At 37.6% G+C, this 17,161-nt stretch overlaps 1 protein-coding gene across 1 annotated transcript in view; it reads left to right on the top strand.

Moving 5' to 3' along the window:
• Positions 1 to 17,161, top strand: part of ARHGAP10 (Rho GTPase activating protein 10) — a 145,573-nt gene that overhangs the window by 57,814 nt on the left and 70,598 nt on the right. The window contains exons 5-10 of the mRNA XM_027692742.1: positions 773 to 874; positions 4,465 to 4,575; positions 6,502 to 6,606; positions 10,772 to 10,901; positions 12,195 to 12,301; positions 13,955 to 14,049. Of these exons, the coding sequence (XP_027548543.1) occupies positions 773 to 874; positions 4,465 to 4,575; positions 6,502 to 6,606; positions 10,772 to 10,901; positions 12,195 to 12,301; positions 13,955 to 14,049 (650 nt within the window). The remainder of the gene's footprint in view (positions 1 to 772; positions 875 to 4,464; positions 4,576 to 6,501; positions 6,607 to 10,771; positions 10,902 to 12,194; positions 12,302 to 13,954; positions 14,050 to 17,161) is intronic.

Below are 17,161 nucleotides of genomic sequence, written 5' to 3'. Positions count from 1 at the left end.
TTTTTGCCTTTACACATTGTTAGGAAATTAGAACTGAGGAAACAATTTGTTTTACATTGTCTTCTACTAAATTAGATCCAGGAACTCAGATTTCCTAGAAATATTTAATGACCGTCCTTCTTCCAGTATATTGCTTTTGGTGGTCAGAGAAATGGATTTGCATGTGCAAATGATATTTGTTTGTGTCTGTGAGAATTTTTCTTTTCCTAGTGATTTTATGTTTTATGGGTATTTTTCTTTATTTTAAAAAGTCTTTTTTTGTCCTGTGCACAATAAAACTGGTAGGAACAAGAATTCAGCAGAGAGGTCATTGTATGGCTTTAAAGTCAAGAAATCCTGTGGAATATGGAGGCGTATTTGCTTTGGGTTTTGAACTGTTAGAACTTTTCCCCTGTCAATATTAGAAAGGTGTTTTTTTTTCTTTTTAAGGAATCCGATAGTTCCATTTAAGATCTCTATTCAAAAACAAGGTGGTGGGAATGATCCCTGAAAGTAATGAAAAATGCAATAAATTAGAAAGAGGTCTGTTTTTTCACTCTTTTGACTTAGAAGATGTAAGCATCTGTGTGATAAGCTGCACCATAACGGTGCAATGGGATTTCATTTCAAGTTAGCCTTTAAATTAATTTTTTAAATGAGATGGAAACATCCCTTTCTTTACTTATCGGAGCTATGATAGTTTTTTTCTCTTTGTTTCTGATTAACTAGAATTTTAAAAGAAAGAGTCTTACATTTTTATATATAAATGATTGCTACTTCGTTTCTGTTCTAGGAGGAAAAGAAGAAGTTTGATAAAGAGACAGAGAAGAACTACAGTTTGTTAGAAAAACATTTGAATTTGTCAGCTAAGAAGAAAGAGCTACAATTACAAGAGGTATTGTTACCTCTCTATTTTTATTCAAGCTAAAGGTTTTTGAATAAGTACATGTGCCTCTGCAAATGTGAAACCAGCATTCATAGTGGTAAAATAATAAAAAAAATTCCACTGAAAGGTTGGTGAGAAAATCAGTAGTATATGCTGAACTTAGTGATGTACCCCTACCATTTTCTGAATCAAGGGCTTTGTGTGTGCATGAAGCAATGAACATCATGTTATTTTTTTATGTATAATTAAGGGAATAGCAAAATGCAAACGTATTGTGAAAAACTCTGCATTTCTTATCAGGCTTTACCACGGATGTAATTTGCTAAATGTATTGACTAAGTGTCCTGTGATAATACTTTATGCAAAGCACAGCAAGACCTCTATTCCTGAAGAAAAGTGGGTTTGTGCTTTTTCTCACGTTTTGAAGATTTGTTTGGGGAATTTTTGAGTAATGCTACCAAAAATTTGTTGACAATTTATAACTTAAAACCAGATCTGTTTTGCCTGGCATTCCTTCTGTCCCTCTGGGTTTTTTATCATCATACTTACTTGTAATAGTTTTTATTGCTGGAGCAGCAGCAAATAGTGTGTGAGAAGACTGCAGAGAAATCTTGCAGAGATTTGCTGTAGCCAGAAGGATTTTTTTTTTCCCCAGATAAATGTAATTATGTCAGAATTATTAATGCTTAGACTATAAAAAAACCCAGTATTTTCCTCAGAGATAACACTTCTCCCTGCCCTCTACCCCATCCCAAATGGTCTATGCCATTTTTCATAAAAATGGTTAATGTAACTGACGAAGTTATCTAAGAACTTAAAAACTCTGATTGCTCTCAAGTTTCACTAGGATGTTACTTTGCTGTACTGCATTTATAACATAGGCCCTCAGATGTGTAAACAAGTGTCTTTTGGGGAATTGAGTTGTCTTGGTGAAGTTACTGGGCATTGCTCATGCATCAGGACCTGTACTTTTATCAAACTGATCAGCTGCTAAAGAACTTCATGCAGAAAAAAAAGATAAAGGATTAAGTATGACATCTTGATGAAATACGGTTCTCGATATCAAATCTAAAATGAGACCTAACCTCAATGGAAAAATACAAAATACCTGCAAGAGGCATTTTCAAGCTGTATCAAATATGGTCTGAAGCTTTAAAGTATGCATGAAGTCTAGAATAAGCAAATAGATTTGTTTCAAATGTTCTTCAAAGTTTCATGAACAAAAATTCTTTAAGTCTTCAGTCAGGCTCTTTCATTTGTGCATTTAATTTCGGAGTATAAATGTATAAGCATTTGGACAAAAAAAAAAGGCCCTTGCAGCATGTTGTCAGAGTGCTAAATAGGAAGCACTCTCTTGCTCAAAATTAAAGAATAGGTGTATATAATTGCACTGGAGCTTCCTAATTTAGTATTATATATGGCTGGTTGTGTCAGTTCCTGACTGGAGTAAATAAAGGATGCAGGGATAAATTTGACAAAAATTTTTTTGTTGAATAACGTGCCATGATTTGGAGTGTGTCTTAGATTAACATAGTCTTTGACTCTGTTGTTGGAGGGATATTCCTATAATTTCACAGAGACACAGTCTTATTTCTGTTTTATTGTGTCTTATTTGTATGTTTCTTCCATAATACACAAAGTACAATGCAACAGTGAGTGAACTTGCTGGGTGCACGCCGAGGCTTGTGCCTCAAAAAACTGAGGAGAGGTGTGATAATTTATTTACAGGAATTGAGATGAAGCAATAAAATGGCCGTGCTGAATATTGTATTCTGGGTTGCGTGGGGAGGCAGCCAAAACACACAGCTGAAAAACAAAGAAGAGAGACAGGAACGGGCTTGTGTGGGGCTTTGGTGTATATAGGGCAGTCTTGCAGTCCATGAACCAGATGTCCTTGTAGACACACTTCATAGTCTTTTTCTGTGGTGTCGTGGCCATATATATATATGTGTGTGTGTGTGTGTGTGTATATATATGTGTGTATATATATATATAGAGACCCCTGGTGGCCTAGTGGTTAGCGTGCAGAACTTTCACTGCTGCGACCACGGGTTCGAGTCCCCGGTCTCCTGGCCTGATGGAGGTCGTTAGCCCTGTGTGGCCATCCATCTATGAGAAGGACACTCTAAACAAACCTACGTCCTGAGGACCTCACTGCCATTGTCCAAGCGTGCTTGGCCCCGGCAGATGAACCTTAGGATTAAAGGGTGGGCTCAGTTCAGCGCAGGCTGTGTCTCACCTAAAAAATCCATTGCGCAGGCTGGAAAGGTAAAAAGACCTTTCCCCAAATCTTCGTTCGCGAAGATGGGCCATTATTATATATATATATACGTATATCGTGTATATATCATTAAAAGCTTTGCTGACAATTCAAACAATTCCCATGGTGCACAGTTTATAGAATGTGTCAAAGTGGCATGGCTTGTTGAAACACATTTGCTTACTGATATACATATCAGAGCTTTATTTTTTTAATGGCATTTTTGGTTATTCCCCTTTAACTGCTGACAGACTTCTAGCTCAGAGGAGTAAAGCCGAGCACGTCTTAAGGCAAAACTGTCTTAAAGCTGATTTGACTTATCCTCTTAAAGCATAGCAGTCACTGTTCTGCCTGAAGGATATAGTCTCAGTAGTTAAGAGAGAGTCCATGATAGTAAGTCTGGTCCTTTCACCTAACCCTTTCTCCATTTCCTTTTGTAATTTAGTGTAGAAACGTTTGGTATCATTATATTGGCAAAGACTAAGTGTTAGTTACTTTGAGTAACTGCTTGTAGCCTTTCTTTAATGTGTAAGTTTCTATTACCCAATTTAAGTTTAGGAAGGGCCTCGTGTACCTTAAATAATAACTTCATAAAATAATACATAGATGCTGGAAAATTAAATATTTTTTTTGTACAGATGGATGGCAGCTGAAAAAGTAACTGTTCACCATCAATATGATGTTGTCATTGCAGCCAAGCTGTGCTAAGTCTCAGCTGCAGCTAGTAAAGGCTGCATTTTAAAATATTCGTTGCTCTGTGGAAACTTGTGAAGTGTTGTACCAAAAAGTGAACTTTTTTTCTATTGTGTTTCTTGCCAGACAGAGTGGGTACAGGTGTGGCATGGGCACAGTAACATTATGGCTACTTACAGCAGTTATTTGGGTTATAGAGTAAAACTTACAGTACCAGCAATGTAGTTTTCAAAACCAATATTTTCTTCCTTAATTTGGCTGGAGAGGTGATTTCTCCCTTTTATAATGGAGGATGCTCCCAGCTCCCTCTCTCTGTTTAGGGAGGGACTTTTGCAATGCTATTAAAGCAGTGCACAAGTACCTGCTCTGGTATATTTGACTTGGATTCCATAGAAGAGAAGCTTGAAGAGGTGTTATTGGAACTTTTCTAAAAAAATTAGCCTCGTGATTCAGAAGAACATGTTACCTAGTAAAAGGGAATTGCTGCTGCAGTTCAAAAGTAAATGAATTATCTATGTTGTAAAGCAACAAATCCCAGTCTGGAGAAAATTATCTTATCCACTTGCCACTTGTATGCTGTGTGTGTGTCATCTTGAAGCTGTCTGCAAATGTCTTTGAAACATCATTGGATGTGTTCTGTGTGCAGGCAGATAACCTAGTGGAGCAGAATAGAAAACACTTCTACGAGCTGTCCCTCGAGTACGTGTGCAAGTTGCAAGAGATACAGGAGCGGAAGAAATTTGAGTGTGTGGAACCTGTAAGTACCAGTGAATTCAGCCTACGCCGTGTTTCATAAGGGTAGGCTGAGAAGGAATGCAAGTGGGGAAAAGCCAAGCTCTGTTTTCTGGAAAACACATGTGATTGTGTGACTTAACAGAATTTAAAGCAACTTGTTACATCTGCACTTGTTACATCCTGGTATAGATACAGATAACCAGGCACCTCAAAACTTACCTCAGTAATTACAGCGGATTTGGAGCCACTGATGCTGATTGTCAGAAAACGTGTGAAACCTTTTGCTGTACTGCAAACCCCTCAGTTTACCATGTGTGATAGAACAGAGTGTTCAAGATTATGTTGGTGTCAGGCTTCTTGCTTTGGGGGTTTTTACCCATGAAATAATATTTGCTGACTAATGTAAGGAATCTAATTTTCAGTATGAATGTTGGACTTAGAGGCCTGCTAGGGAAGAATTGCAGATTTAAATTAATTGAGGGTGCTGCTGTATAGAAAGCCCATTATTTGGTAGCCTGATATGTTTAAAATCACTTGCAATTGAATCTGTGCAGAAATCAAAGGTTTTCACTGAATTCAGGTGAAAATCTTATGTGCACTGACCAGACTTACTTTAAATCTCTGAGAAGAGCTTATTCTAAAATTTTCTGAATTTGTAGTATAAATGAAATTTATCATACAATAAGAGAACAGTAGGTGTAATACTGAGATAAAGGGAGGATGGATTGTAGAAGTGTTTAATTTGCTCATGCTCTGAAGTCTGTTTTTTTGTGCCAAGTCTGTCCTTTTATTCTGATACAATTACTTTAGTGTAATAATGAAGGAAGTTCCAAATTACTCCAGTCAAAGTAGTTGGTCATTATGGAGCTCATAAGAACTGTCTGTTTTAATATAGTTTATCCCTGTGTGAAGAAATTGCTAAAATCTCTAAGGGGGAATAAATTGCTATATTTATATTAACATTGTTCAAGGAACAGGAAAATGCTGTGGAAAATAAGCATTTAAAAAAGCATTAAAAAATTGGATTTTTATTTGTTAATTTTTTTAAATTTTTTTTTAATCCTAAATAGTTTTGCATTTGGTTATTGTGTTTAAAACCATTTGAAGTTTCCTCAGAGCCAGACTAGAGTAACAATTCAAATGATGTGTTAGAAACATGTCCTATTCCCATTTCTGAAAACTCCCTCTGGATGGGGCTGAACTTCATGTTGCTTAATTTGGATTTACACTTTACACTAGAGTAGTAAGCTGAAATTTAGTACCAAATTCTTATTCCCTTTTCCCTTAATAGTACTTTATGTGGTTTTTTGCATTTTTGAAAACTTTTTATTTGCGTATGACTTCGGAGTTTATTAAATAGGTTCTTTGGTTTGTTCTCTTTAGAGAGTTGTTCTTTCGTGTGTCACTTGCTTCTTTCCAACAGCCTGAACCAAAGGGGAGAGTTAGACAGGACTGCATGTTGTACCAGCATAGTATAACTCATTCCTTCTTTTAAATTGAAGTGCTGAAGTCAGAAACTGTGAAGTAGATCATTTGCTGGTGCTGACAGAAGGACGGATCTATGCACAAAAAAGCAGTGATGGGTAAAGTTACTGGATGGAAAGCTTCCCTCTTTGAACAAGCCAGATGACTCTGACAAGAAAGTCATCTCCACATGGTCATTAGCAGAGAGAGGAATGACCAGGCAAATGGTGACTAAAAGACAGGATGATCATTACATCCTTGTGCACAAACATTTATTCCAGACATCATTGGTATAGATCATCCGTAGGAAAACATTACATAGGAAAGTTTGGGAGATAGGGAATATACGTTCCCTATGGTCAAAAGGAAAGTAGAGATCAGCTGTGAAATTCCAGAGGCAGGACTGCTCAAAACTGCCTATGTGCAGCAATTGTATACAAGTAAATGGAGTTTTTCGTTCTAACAAGTTGTATTTCTATTTCAGGTGCTATCGTTTTTCCAGGGTTTGTTCACTTTCTATCACCAGGGATATGAACTTGCTAAAGACTTCAATCATTACAAAATGGCCCTGCAGATAAATATACAAAATGTAAGTTGAGTCTACTTATGTGAGTAAAATAACCTGCTAAGGTTGCTGCATGTGCAATATCTGTACTGCCAATGCTTACCCTGGTGTTAGTGCATTGCTTGGGAACTTTGGGGATATGGTGCCATCTCCTGGATAATCAGCCACATCACTGAGCAAATCGTTGCTAATTCCAGCGAGTTCTTTAGTCATTTCTAATAATATTGTAAATAAATAAGCACCAAGTAAAAGGCCCCCACTCCTTTTTATATTTTTTAATAGAGAAATAGCTCAAGGATTATCATGAAAGAGTTGAAAAATGGATAAAGTCTGTAAAAATGCATGCAGCACTGCAGACTTCAGAGGATGGGTAATGAAATGCCAAGGTTTTCATGCCAGTGTTTTAGGTGTGTTTTGAAATCGAGTGTGTGGTGGTGATGTCTGAGGGTCCTTGATAGGACTCTTATCCATAGCTAAGAAAAGGGAAGAAAAATAGCTGGAAATTCTTTTTTCTTTTTTTTTTCTTTTTTGGCATCTCTGCCAGGTGTGTGACTTGGAGTTTCTGTTTGTCTTGCAACTGCCCTTTCAGGCAAGGAACATCTTGGTGTTAGCACCCATGATGTCTTTGACAAAATGATGTGTTCCTTCAAGGACAGGCTAAAGGGGGCCACTGCTAGTTTATTGTACCCTCCTATCAGATTGCCCAGTGTGATCTGGTCAGGACTGGGAGAGCAGGGAGCAAGGTGACAGGCTGAAACAATGGGACTGACAGAGTCACTAGTTAGGTGGTCTGTTTTCTTCCTTGGGATTTGTTGAAGAATAAGACTTGCTCGGAAGAACTTGCCATGTGCCTGTTGGTAGGAAGCAAACCATGTACCTTACTGCAAACAATCGGTTCCTGATAGTGAGTGCATCTGCTTTGTTGACCTCTGAGGGCATCTGGACACAGAAACTACTTCTTGGAGATGGCAGTCTGTTTTTAGAAATGGCTTAACTAGCAGGGAGGCGGAAAGGCGGAAGAGAGGATTACAGTTGTTGTAACGCATAGTGACGTGATTCATGTGTCATGGTACCATTCCTTTAATTTTCTTCCCGTATGTTTAAGTCTCAAGTTTCCTTTCAAGCTGTTGTTTGGTTTGGGAAGGGGAACTGATTAGTGGTAACTTCATAAGCAGACTTTTGTGGCAGAAGTCAATGCTTCTGGAGGAAAGTTTAAGACAGACTTGCTTCTTTGATATAGTTAGCTTAACAGAGGGAGGAGCAGCGTGGAGCTGCAGTGGATAGAGGGGAGGTGATGCAAGATGGGCAAGAAATGAAACATGAGAGGGAAGCTGTGATATGGTTTTGAAGAGCTAGATTTCAGATTAAGGATGGAAAAGAGCCAGTGAAGTGATCTGAAGAAGTGATGAGCATTAAGAAAGTAAACTAATCTAAACAGCTGCAGTTTCAATTGACTGAATAGTATTATAGTGTGCCCCAGCAAATTCTAAAGAGGTTGAACATTACAGCTCAAATTTTATGAATAGATAGAAAGAAGCTGTAGAAAGAAAGGAGGACAAGGATTAACGACTATTTGAGGTAAGAGGAGAATAGAAGGAAGCATCTGAAAAGATCACGAGAGGGCACAGTACATTCTCCACTGTGTTGAACAAAGCTTCCCAAGGGAAAAATGAGATGGGACTTGGCTGTGGTACAGCAGAGCTGCTGGCAGAACACTGGCTTGATGTGTTAGAAATTGAAGGATACAAGGTTCAGTATGGAGAGCCTAGCTGGATATGGAGAGTGATTTGAGAGTTGCCAGTGTAGCTCTAGTAATTGCCTTCCCCTTCTTTCAGGTTGTCTTTACTTAGAGAATTATGCTGTGGATTTCCTCTGCCCACGCTGCCCCATACCCTGCTTTCCCCTCACTGCCCCTTTGCACCCCCCCTCAAATGAAAGAACCAAAAAGTCCCACCCCAGCCTTGCAGCCCAAGCACTAGAAAGCTGATTCTTCCAGCAGTCATCTTCTCTTATAGAACTTCATGTCTCCAACTAGATACTGCTACACTATCAGGACTTCTCACCTGTTGTCTCAGTTCTGTGCCCAACTCCATACAAGGATCCTTGCAGCCTTGACCGTGGTCTCCTGCCTTGCTAGAAAACCTGGCCTTCCCTGGGAAGAGGGGGCATAGCCATGCTGGTGCAGCAGCTGTGGTTGACTCCTGGTTAAGCTCAGCTTTGTCATAGCACAAAAGGAAGATAGAAATTTCCTTCAGGTTCCTGGAGCCCAGGATGCATTTTACACACTTGAATTTGTGATCACCGCACAGCTTGGACAAAGACCCTGGCAGGATCTTTTAAAGCATCTAACCTCAGAGTGATCAATGTTCAGACAGGAAGGTTTAGGTATGAACCGTCTGTCACTATCAATTTTTTTCCTTTGTCCTGTGGACAGAATGTGTTTTTTAATGCAGCTCTTCTAGGAATTATGAAAAGAAGCTTATAAAATTGTTGGGAACCTTGGAAATCAGTTATGGGCAGGATCTAGCTCCAAAATTTGCAAGCAAATGTGAGCAGAAATTGGGATGATGGGTATGGGAAGAGTTTAGAGCAGTTGTTTTGCCTGGAGGTAAGATAGGCCATTTTTCTTAGTCATCACCTAATGAATATCTTCAGCTTTTCTCTGTAAAACATGTGGATATGGGTGGCTACTCAGATCTGCTTGCATAGACTGTATTTGTGCCCATGAATAAACTTCTGTGCATAAATCTGAAATCTGCATGTACAGATGGCCGGTCAGGGGTGCGGTGTTGGAACTGTCTATATACAAACTCTGAGACTTGTTTATACTCGTGTCGGTGTATACTTATCCTGGGGAAAAAATAAAATAGGTGAGGCAACGTTTTCAGAAGCTCATCCGTTTTCGGAAAAGTGAAGGTGCTTTCAGAAAACAACAAGACAAATAAACATGCATCTGGAAGTGTATGTGCTTTCCTCAAAACACATGTACCAGCTGGGCGTAGTACTTGATGGAATTTAAATGTGTATTTTCAGTGTTTGCTGTTTGTACAGGTGCATATGTGGAGAAAATGAGTTATTATCATGATTGTTTTGGTTTTATTTGCTCATTGGTCACTTATCAGTGTTTTTCAGAGCAAACTGAAGAGTTTCTTGTGTGAGGTGTGCACTGCTATGTTATTTTGTGTAGTCCTATTGTATAATTTGTGGACTGTATGGTTACTTTCTGTTTTTTTTTTTACTAATATTCTAATAAATCTCTTCTGGCTGCTTGCTGACTTTGGGAGTGACATTCAGGAATAGTAATCAACTGAACTTTCAGGGGTTTTTTGGGGTTTGTTTTTGCTTCTGCATGTGTGTGCTCAAAACATTTGGTATGTACATGTTGATGACCTTCCTGTCACTTTTTTTTTCTCAATTACCACAGAAAATCCTCTACTTCCTGACAACTAGTAAGAATATCATGAATTAAGCCAGTATCTGTAGTAATATTTCTGTAAGGAAACTTCAAAATTCAAATTAATTTTGCATTCAGTGTTTCACTTCTTTCTGAACAGGTCAACACATTGTTCTAGGAATCTACTGTCACTCTTTGTGTGCTTTCCACAGTCGTAGCAGCCAATATCTAAACCATACATTAATTTTGAAGCATATCAGGAAACCCGGAGAGTAAATATATATGGAAATTGTGCACTGACTGTCCTAAAATAGCCTGAGTCATTCTCTCATTTTATAGTTATTTTTGATGAGTTGACCCTGGCTGGATGGCAAGTGAACACCAAAGCTGCTCTGTCACTCCCCTCCTCAGCTGGAGAGTTTGTGGGTCGAGATCAGGACAGGGAGAGATCACTCACCAATTACCATCACAGGCAAAACAGACTTGACAGGGGAAAGTCAGTTTAAGTTATTACCATATTAGGGCAGGGTAACAAGAAATAAAACCCAAATCTTAAATGTACCTTTCCACCACTCTTCCCATCTCCCAAGCTTAGCTCCACTGCTGATTTTCTCTACCTTCTCCCCCTCAGTGGTGCAGGGGGGACAACTTCTCACAAAGGCCCCTTCTGTAGCACCCCTGCACACCAAAACCTTGCCATGCAAACTCAGTTCATGATTATAACTCCTATCTGCCAGAAAGAGTAAGTCTTTCTTCCACTCTCATTACTAAAGAGCTTTTGCTGTCTTCTTTTAGACACGAAATCGTTTTGAAGGAACAAGGTCAGAGGTAGAGGAGCTCATGAACAAGATCAGAAGGAATCCTCAGGAGCATAAAAGAGCAAATCACTTCACGATGGAAGGCTACCTCTATGTACAGGAAAAAAGTAAGGTGTATTTTGTATTCCATAGTGCCCATATTGTGCATATAGGCAAGTCTTATTTCTACAGGTAACATAAGGAAGCAAAGTATTTACAGTTTATTAAACAGTCATCCAAGTAAATGTTCAAAGCCTCTAATGGAGGTGTTACTGTGGCTCATAAAAAGGACATGGAGCTGAAAGTGTGACAGTTCTTAGTAAATGTGTCTGAATTTGGGGAAGTTTTAGTTGACCAAAGTATGAATTTCATGTTATTTTTAATCCCCTACTCATGACCTCCCCTAGAACTGTCAAACATTTTTTTGTCAGACAACATGAGTTGTCAAATTAGCCTCTGAAAATTGAGCTAGTTTTAGTATGCTGAAATTGAGGGTCATTTCCTTGATTCAGTGATATGCTTTCAGTACCTAGTTGTGATCATAAGGTCAAATAAAGCAGGCCATACGTTAGGTAGCTGCTGTTAAAAATCTTGCTATGAAGGTGTATGTCACATGAATAATATCCTGGCAATACTTCAAACAATTCATACAATTATAAATCTTTCTCACACTAGTAAAAAAAGCCAAATGCAGAGCACTTGCTGCTCAAGGAATGACAACAAAGTAATCTTTTTTTAAACATTTTGCCTAAATCATATTTTTAAGATGCCTGCTCTTATAGAAGGAGAAGATTCCTTTGCAGACCTTTTTTAGGAAACGTGAAGTGATAGAAGTGAGCAGATAGGTAGGGTCAGAATCCAAATTTGAACAGTTAACATTATGGTGCAAATCTCAACAATACTCCATGCAGTAGGCTGGGCTCTTAAGTATGTATATTCTATATTGGGTGTGCACTGCTGAGTAGTTAGATGTGACTTTAGGTGTCAGAAGTTGTGATCAGACCTTAATCTGTAGATAGTGTAGAACTTGCAACACAGGTTGCAATCTGTGGTTATTTAGCTTCGAGCTACCAAGTGTAAATCTAGCTTTCCATGTTCTGCTAAATAAAAGTTTCCAAGGGGTATTTATTTTATAGGGAAATATTATTTTGTCTATAGCAGTGAAAGAAAGATATGTAATAATTCTTTACAATTGTCATTAAGCATAACTGTGAAATACTACATTTGTCAGTTTTTAGAATAGTAAGCACCTGTTAATGTTTGTATTATGTTATATTATATTATTAATTCATACATTTGTTTTAAATACTGCATTATTAGGAGTTAATTATTAGGCTCTGAAGTATCATTTCAGAAAGTGGGAGAAGAAAACACAGGAGCTGGAAAAAGTACATCTTAATTAATGCTTTCCTGTTATGTAGGACCCGCTCCCTTTGGTTCCAGTTGGGTGAAGCACTACTGCATGTATAGGAAGGAGACAAAGAAGTTCACAATGATCCCATTTGAACACAGATCAGGAGGGAAAGTTGTGAGTATATTTTTGTATTCCACTCTTATACTTGTCCTGTATCAAGATCAGAGGATGTGTCAGATAAGATGTGTCAAGAACTCTCCTTCTCTACTCTCCTTGCCCCTTTTTTTCTTCTTTCCTCATGCAATTTATTCTGCCATTTAAGTTATGGATGGATTAATGGATAGGAATTCTGTAGACTTTGCAGTTGCTTCCTTTTAGAAGACTAGAGGACATGGTACTGATAACATGCAATGTTTCGCTATTTAGAATCTGGTTTATTCATGAGGCATTTAACTTATTAAAGAATAAATCAGGAAAATATAATAGACTTAAAAATTTCTTTCTTACATGCTCCAGTTATATTTTTATTTTTTTTAGAGATGTGAGAAGTGGGATTAGAAAAATGGATTTTCATGGGGATATAATTCATACTGATAACTGAATGTAATTTCAGGTATCTTTGATAGTATCTGAAATATTCAAGACCTGAAACTTTGTTGATCTTTAAATGGCTTTAATTCCTTCTGAAGTAGTTGGAAATTTATGGCCCTCAGCACCTTCAGAGATGACACATTGAATGAATGCATTAATATGGATGAAATGCATTTTGTTGCAAGGAAAAAGGATATCTGAAGCTGGAAAATAATGCTTGACTCAATATGCCTGTAAATGCAGCACCTTGTCCTGTCTTCAAATTTGGATAGAAGATCATGTTGTTGTAATTTTATCAAGTTATTATATCTTATTAGTTTGAGCAGAGGGGAGATAGCTTTCATCATTTTGAGGACATGTGTATATTTACACATGTATTGAACTTGGAAGAACCTTTCAAAAGCTCTGGAAAACCTGATGTACTGAAAATTAGTGGTATTTGGCTTCCTTAATCACATCAGTACTTCTATGAATTTTTTATCCTGATTTACTCTAATTGTAATAATCCTTTTTAGTTAATATAATATATAGTATGTGTCTAAGCATTCAGCATTCTAAACCACTTTTGAAGCCATTTTTGCTATATTAAAAGACCTCTCATTTGGAAAGCCATAATGCAATTACTCCTTCAGTGACAATATTCTGTGTCAGAGATGCTGAAAAAGACAATAAATAATTAAAATGTACAGTTAGTCCTGATTAAATCTGATACAACTCATGCAGCATTCACAGATGAGTTTATGTGATTTCTGGGTAAAAAAAGATCCTAGTGCTGATTGGTCTTGAAGAGAGAAATGCTTCTGTAAGACAGGTTACAGATAGTAAAGAGCACTGGTCTAGTTGGTGTAGCAATAACCTTTACTACAGAAATCACTGATCACTGTGTCTGACAAAAAATGGGAGAAGTCCCTTATACCTCCTTGTGTGCTTATATTGTAAAATCTTTATGGCAAAATAGTTTTTGTTAGTTCAACTTACTGTGGTACTGAGTCATGCTGTAAAGTTCCAGCTGAAACGGACTCAATATTTTTGCATTTATGTCCCATAAATGGCCACAGAATTTGTTATTGTGCCGAGAAGTAAACAGCAAACATGAACAAATTCTTTTGCAAGCGTCAATTTTCAGTATAGCTTTTGCCATTATTTTAATATAAATTTGCCTTACTTGTTTTGTACAACTGGCTTATTGGAGCTTTCAATTACTTGGCCAAGCACATACAAACTTTCTTTTCACAGGGTGATGAGGAACTGTTCGTCCTTACCTATTGTACCAAAAGAAATATAGATACAATAGACAGACGATTCTGTTTTGACTTAGAAGCTTCAGACAGGTAAGCTTGTGAAACACACTGAGAAGTAGTTAAAACTACTACAGTAAAATTACTGTTGTGTTTTCTTCTGATTTCCTCAGTGCTTGTTCAGACTGCTGGTGGGAAATGGTCACTGGAGGGGCAGGCAAATGCTACCATGGCTCACTCAGTTTTACCTCAGCTGTGTGTAGATGAAGCAGGGAGGAATTAAACTGAAATGTAGATGTCGTCTGAGGTCGCGTGAAAGAAAAACACAGAAAAAAATTTGAGAAACTACTAAGAGTTGTTGTTATGGTAGTGAAGATATATGGCTTAAATTGAAATACATGTTGCTATGATGAAAGACTGCGGTCACAGTAACAATTCATATAGTCGTGACCATTTTGTGCTACAATTCTGCTTTCCAAAATGATGTGGTGCTAAAGATAAATGCTGGGTTTTCAGATTGAAAATAAGATTTTGAGGCTTTTTGTGGCTGGTATAATCGTCCACAACATCTTGAACGTTGTTGCCACTGTCGTTCTGAAGCACCATCATTTTGTTGCTCTATTTCAAAAGAAAATAATTATGCACTTTTTTCATTAGAGGTTCTCAAAATATGATAAATATATGTTTTCAATGGCATTGTAGTCTCCTTCATTTATGAAGGTGAGAGAATCCAACTTAATAGGGCACTGCAAGTAAATACAGGTGTGGTAATGCTACATTTTCTTGATGCAGATTGTATTTATGCAGAAATGGATCATATCTAGAATTAAATGCTAGATATAAATTAGTGGACTGTTGCTGCGTTTTAACATTTCCACTCCTTCCCCCCCCCCCGAGCTGTTTTTAACCTATACATTTGCTCCTCACTTATACCAATTAACTATATTCTAATTTATAGTGTAGTAGGTCTTCAAGTTTTGTATGATTTTTGGGGGTTTTTTCCCCTATCAAATTCTTAGTGCTTTTCACTTCAAAGGCTGAAGTGTCCAGTGCTGTCAGGCCCCTCTGTCCTATGACTGCTCGTGTTCTGCGAATGTGGCTGTGATAAGGATGATGTGCACGAGCACAAACTTAGATCCAAGGCTATGCCTAGCGAGACTGGCCTGCCTGAGGCATGTCCATTCCTATAACAAGCAATGGGTCAAGGGATGTGAAACTACCACTGCATCAGAAAACTTCTAGCTCACGTGGCAGATGACAAGATACAGCTCAGGTGGCATTTGCCACCGGTCTACAGCATGGTTTGAACTTGCATTTTTAATTTGAGAAGGATGTGGCTTAACTATTCTAACACAGTGTTCCAAGGTAGGAAAGAGAATAAAGATTTATACTCTTGGAAGCAGCTCCTCTTGTGTCAGTGTATTGGTCGGTTTGGATAACAGATTTCAAACTGAGTCTGCTGAAGTTGTTAAAAAGTAGCATGAGAAATATCAGTCTGTCCCCCTCTGTGTGTCATCTGCTCAATGGGGTATCTCAAGTTTAAACAGAGATGGATGGAGAGCAGTGCTTCCTTGATCCTCCAAAACATTTTCTCATTCTTTTCTCTGGTAAAAGTGGGAAAAGTCTAATTCATTTTTCTGTCTAGATATAATAGACACAACTAGTCCACTGTGACCTTGATATCAGACATTTTTCTTTTAATAATATATGTGTGTAGTATTGAGGTGTTCCCATGGAGATTAGTTCTGTGCTGCAGGCCATTAGCTTGTTTCCTTGGTATCAGTTCAGGGCACACTTATCCCTCAGCTTGTCCAAGTTAAAAAATAACATACAGATTGATGGTTGGGCATGGGGTTTTCTTTGTTACTGTGCTTTGAAAGGAGGCAAGGTCGTAAAATTTTAGGAAAGACTTTTCATTAGCAAACATTGAGCCTTGTGTGTGACTTGAGAATTACTTGGAGCTAGCTGAAAATTTACGCATTTTTCTTTTAAAAGGAAAGCTGAGATTTTTTTTGTTTTGTTTTGTTTTTTTAAAAATCTGATACTTATGACTATAAGCTCTGAGGGGCTAGGTTCCTGGCTAAGTCTCTGGGAAGTGATGTTTTTGTTCTGTTTCTGGTACTCCATCATGTTTAGTTGAAGGTCACTAGTGGTAAATGTAGAGAAATTTAAATCTTAAGGAGACAGCAGAGGTCTTCTGGTGTAGGAAAAAGATATTCTATTGATAAAGAGCTGAAATACTACTTAGATTTGAATTTTTCCAATGCAGGACAAGGAGGAGGGAAGTCTTTGTCTCTTTTGACTTTATTTTGTGGGCAAGTAAATAGTATTTCATGCAGCATATACTGAGTTTGAGGTATTGCCTTTAGGTGATACTCTTGGATACTTTGACTGTTGTAATTTAGTGAAAAGAAGAAACATTTTCCCTGCATAAGTTGTAGTTTAAACTAGTAAAAGGAAGTAGACAAGAAAGAAACAAATGAACATGTGGGGTTTTTTAGTTAGTTTACTGTGGGTGTTTTTTTCAGTGAGTGATTAAGTTTGCATGTTTATGATGGCTGCAGTTCTGCACTGCAGCCAGACCTATTCCCACTGGAAAAAAACTGGTATGGCTTGAGAAGCTGCATTGCTTACTGTCATTGCTAATACCAGTATTACATTGTTTTAGTCTTAAAGGTTATTAATTGCAGAAATTAACGTCATCACATATTGTCTGAAAAGAGATTTTGAACAGGAGGTATTTGTGGAGTTCTATGCTGTGACTAAATTGTGTGGTTTGATAAAATTTATAGCAAGGTGAAAATGAACTAGAAGTTTTTCTAGCTGTAAAAATGTGAATGTGGTGTGTAGACTGTTACAGTTTTACATAAAAGTGGGATTTGTGGTAGTTTTCTCTGTGCAGTTATTTTCATACAACATTTTCCCATATGGCTATTTTGCTACTTGAAGATAGATATTGTACAAAAGAGAGAGAATGTTATGATTTAGTTCTTTGTTTCTATCCATCTCTATATAATGAGATTTACAAATTTGCCGAAAGTACTGGCAGGCCGAATAAAATGATTTTTTTTTTCATTGGTAGAAAAATAATTACCCAAATAGCCTGTTCTGCTTTTAACTCTCCTTGCTTTGTATGCTATGCTGAACCACCCAATTACTCTGTATACTTTTCTATGATATAAACTCAAAAGTAGATTTCTGTTAA

The sequence above is a fragment of the Neopelma chrysocephalum genome, unplaced genomic scaffold, assembly GCF_003984885.1.
Source record: "Neopelma chrysocephalum unplaced genomic scaffold, ASM398488v2 Primary Assembly neopelma1_88, whole genome shotgun sequence".
NCBI classification, from domain to species: domain Eukaryota; kingdom Metazoa; phylum Chordata; class Aves; order Passeriformes; family Pipridae; genus Neopelma; species Neopelma chrysocephalum.
The sequence above is the reverse complement of the archived record's forward strand: the minus strand, read 5'-3'. Positions and strand labels throughout refer to the sequence as shown.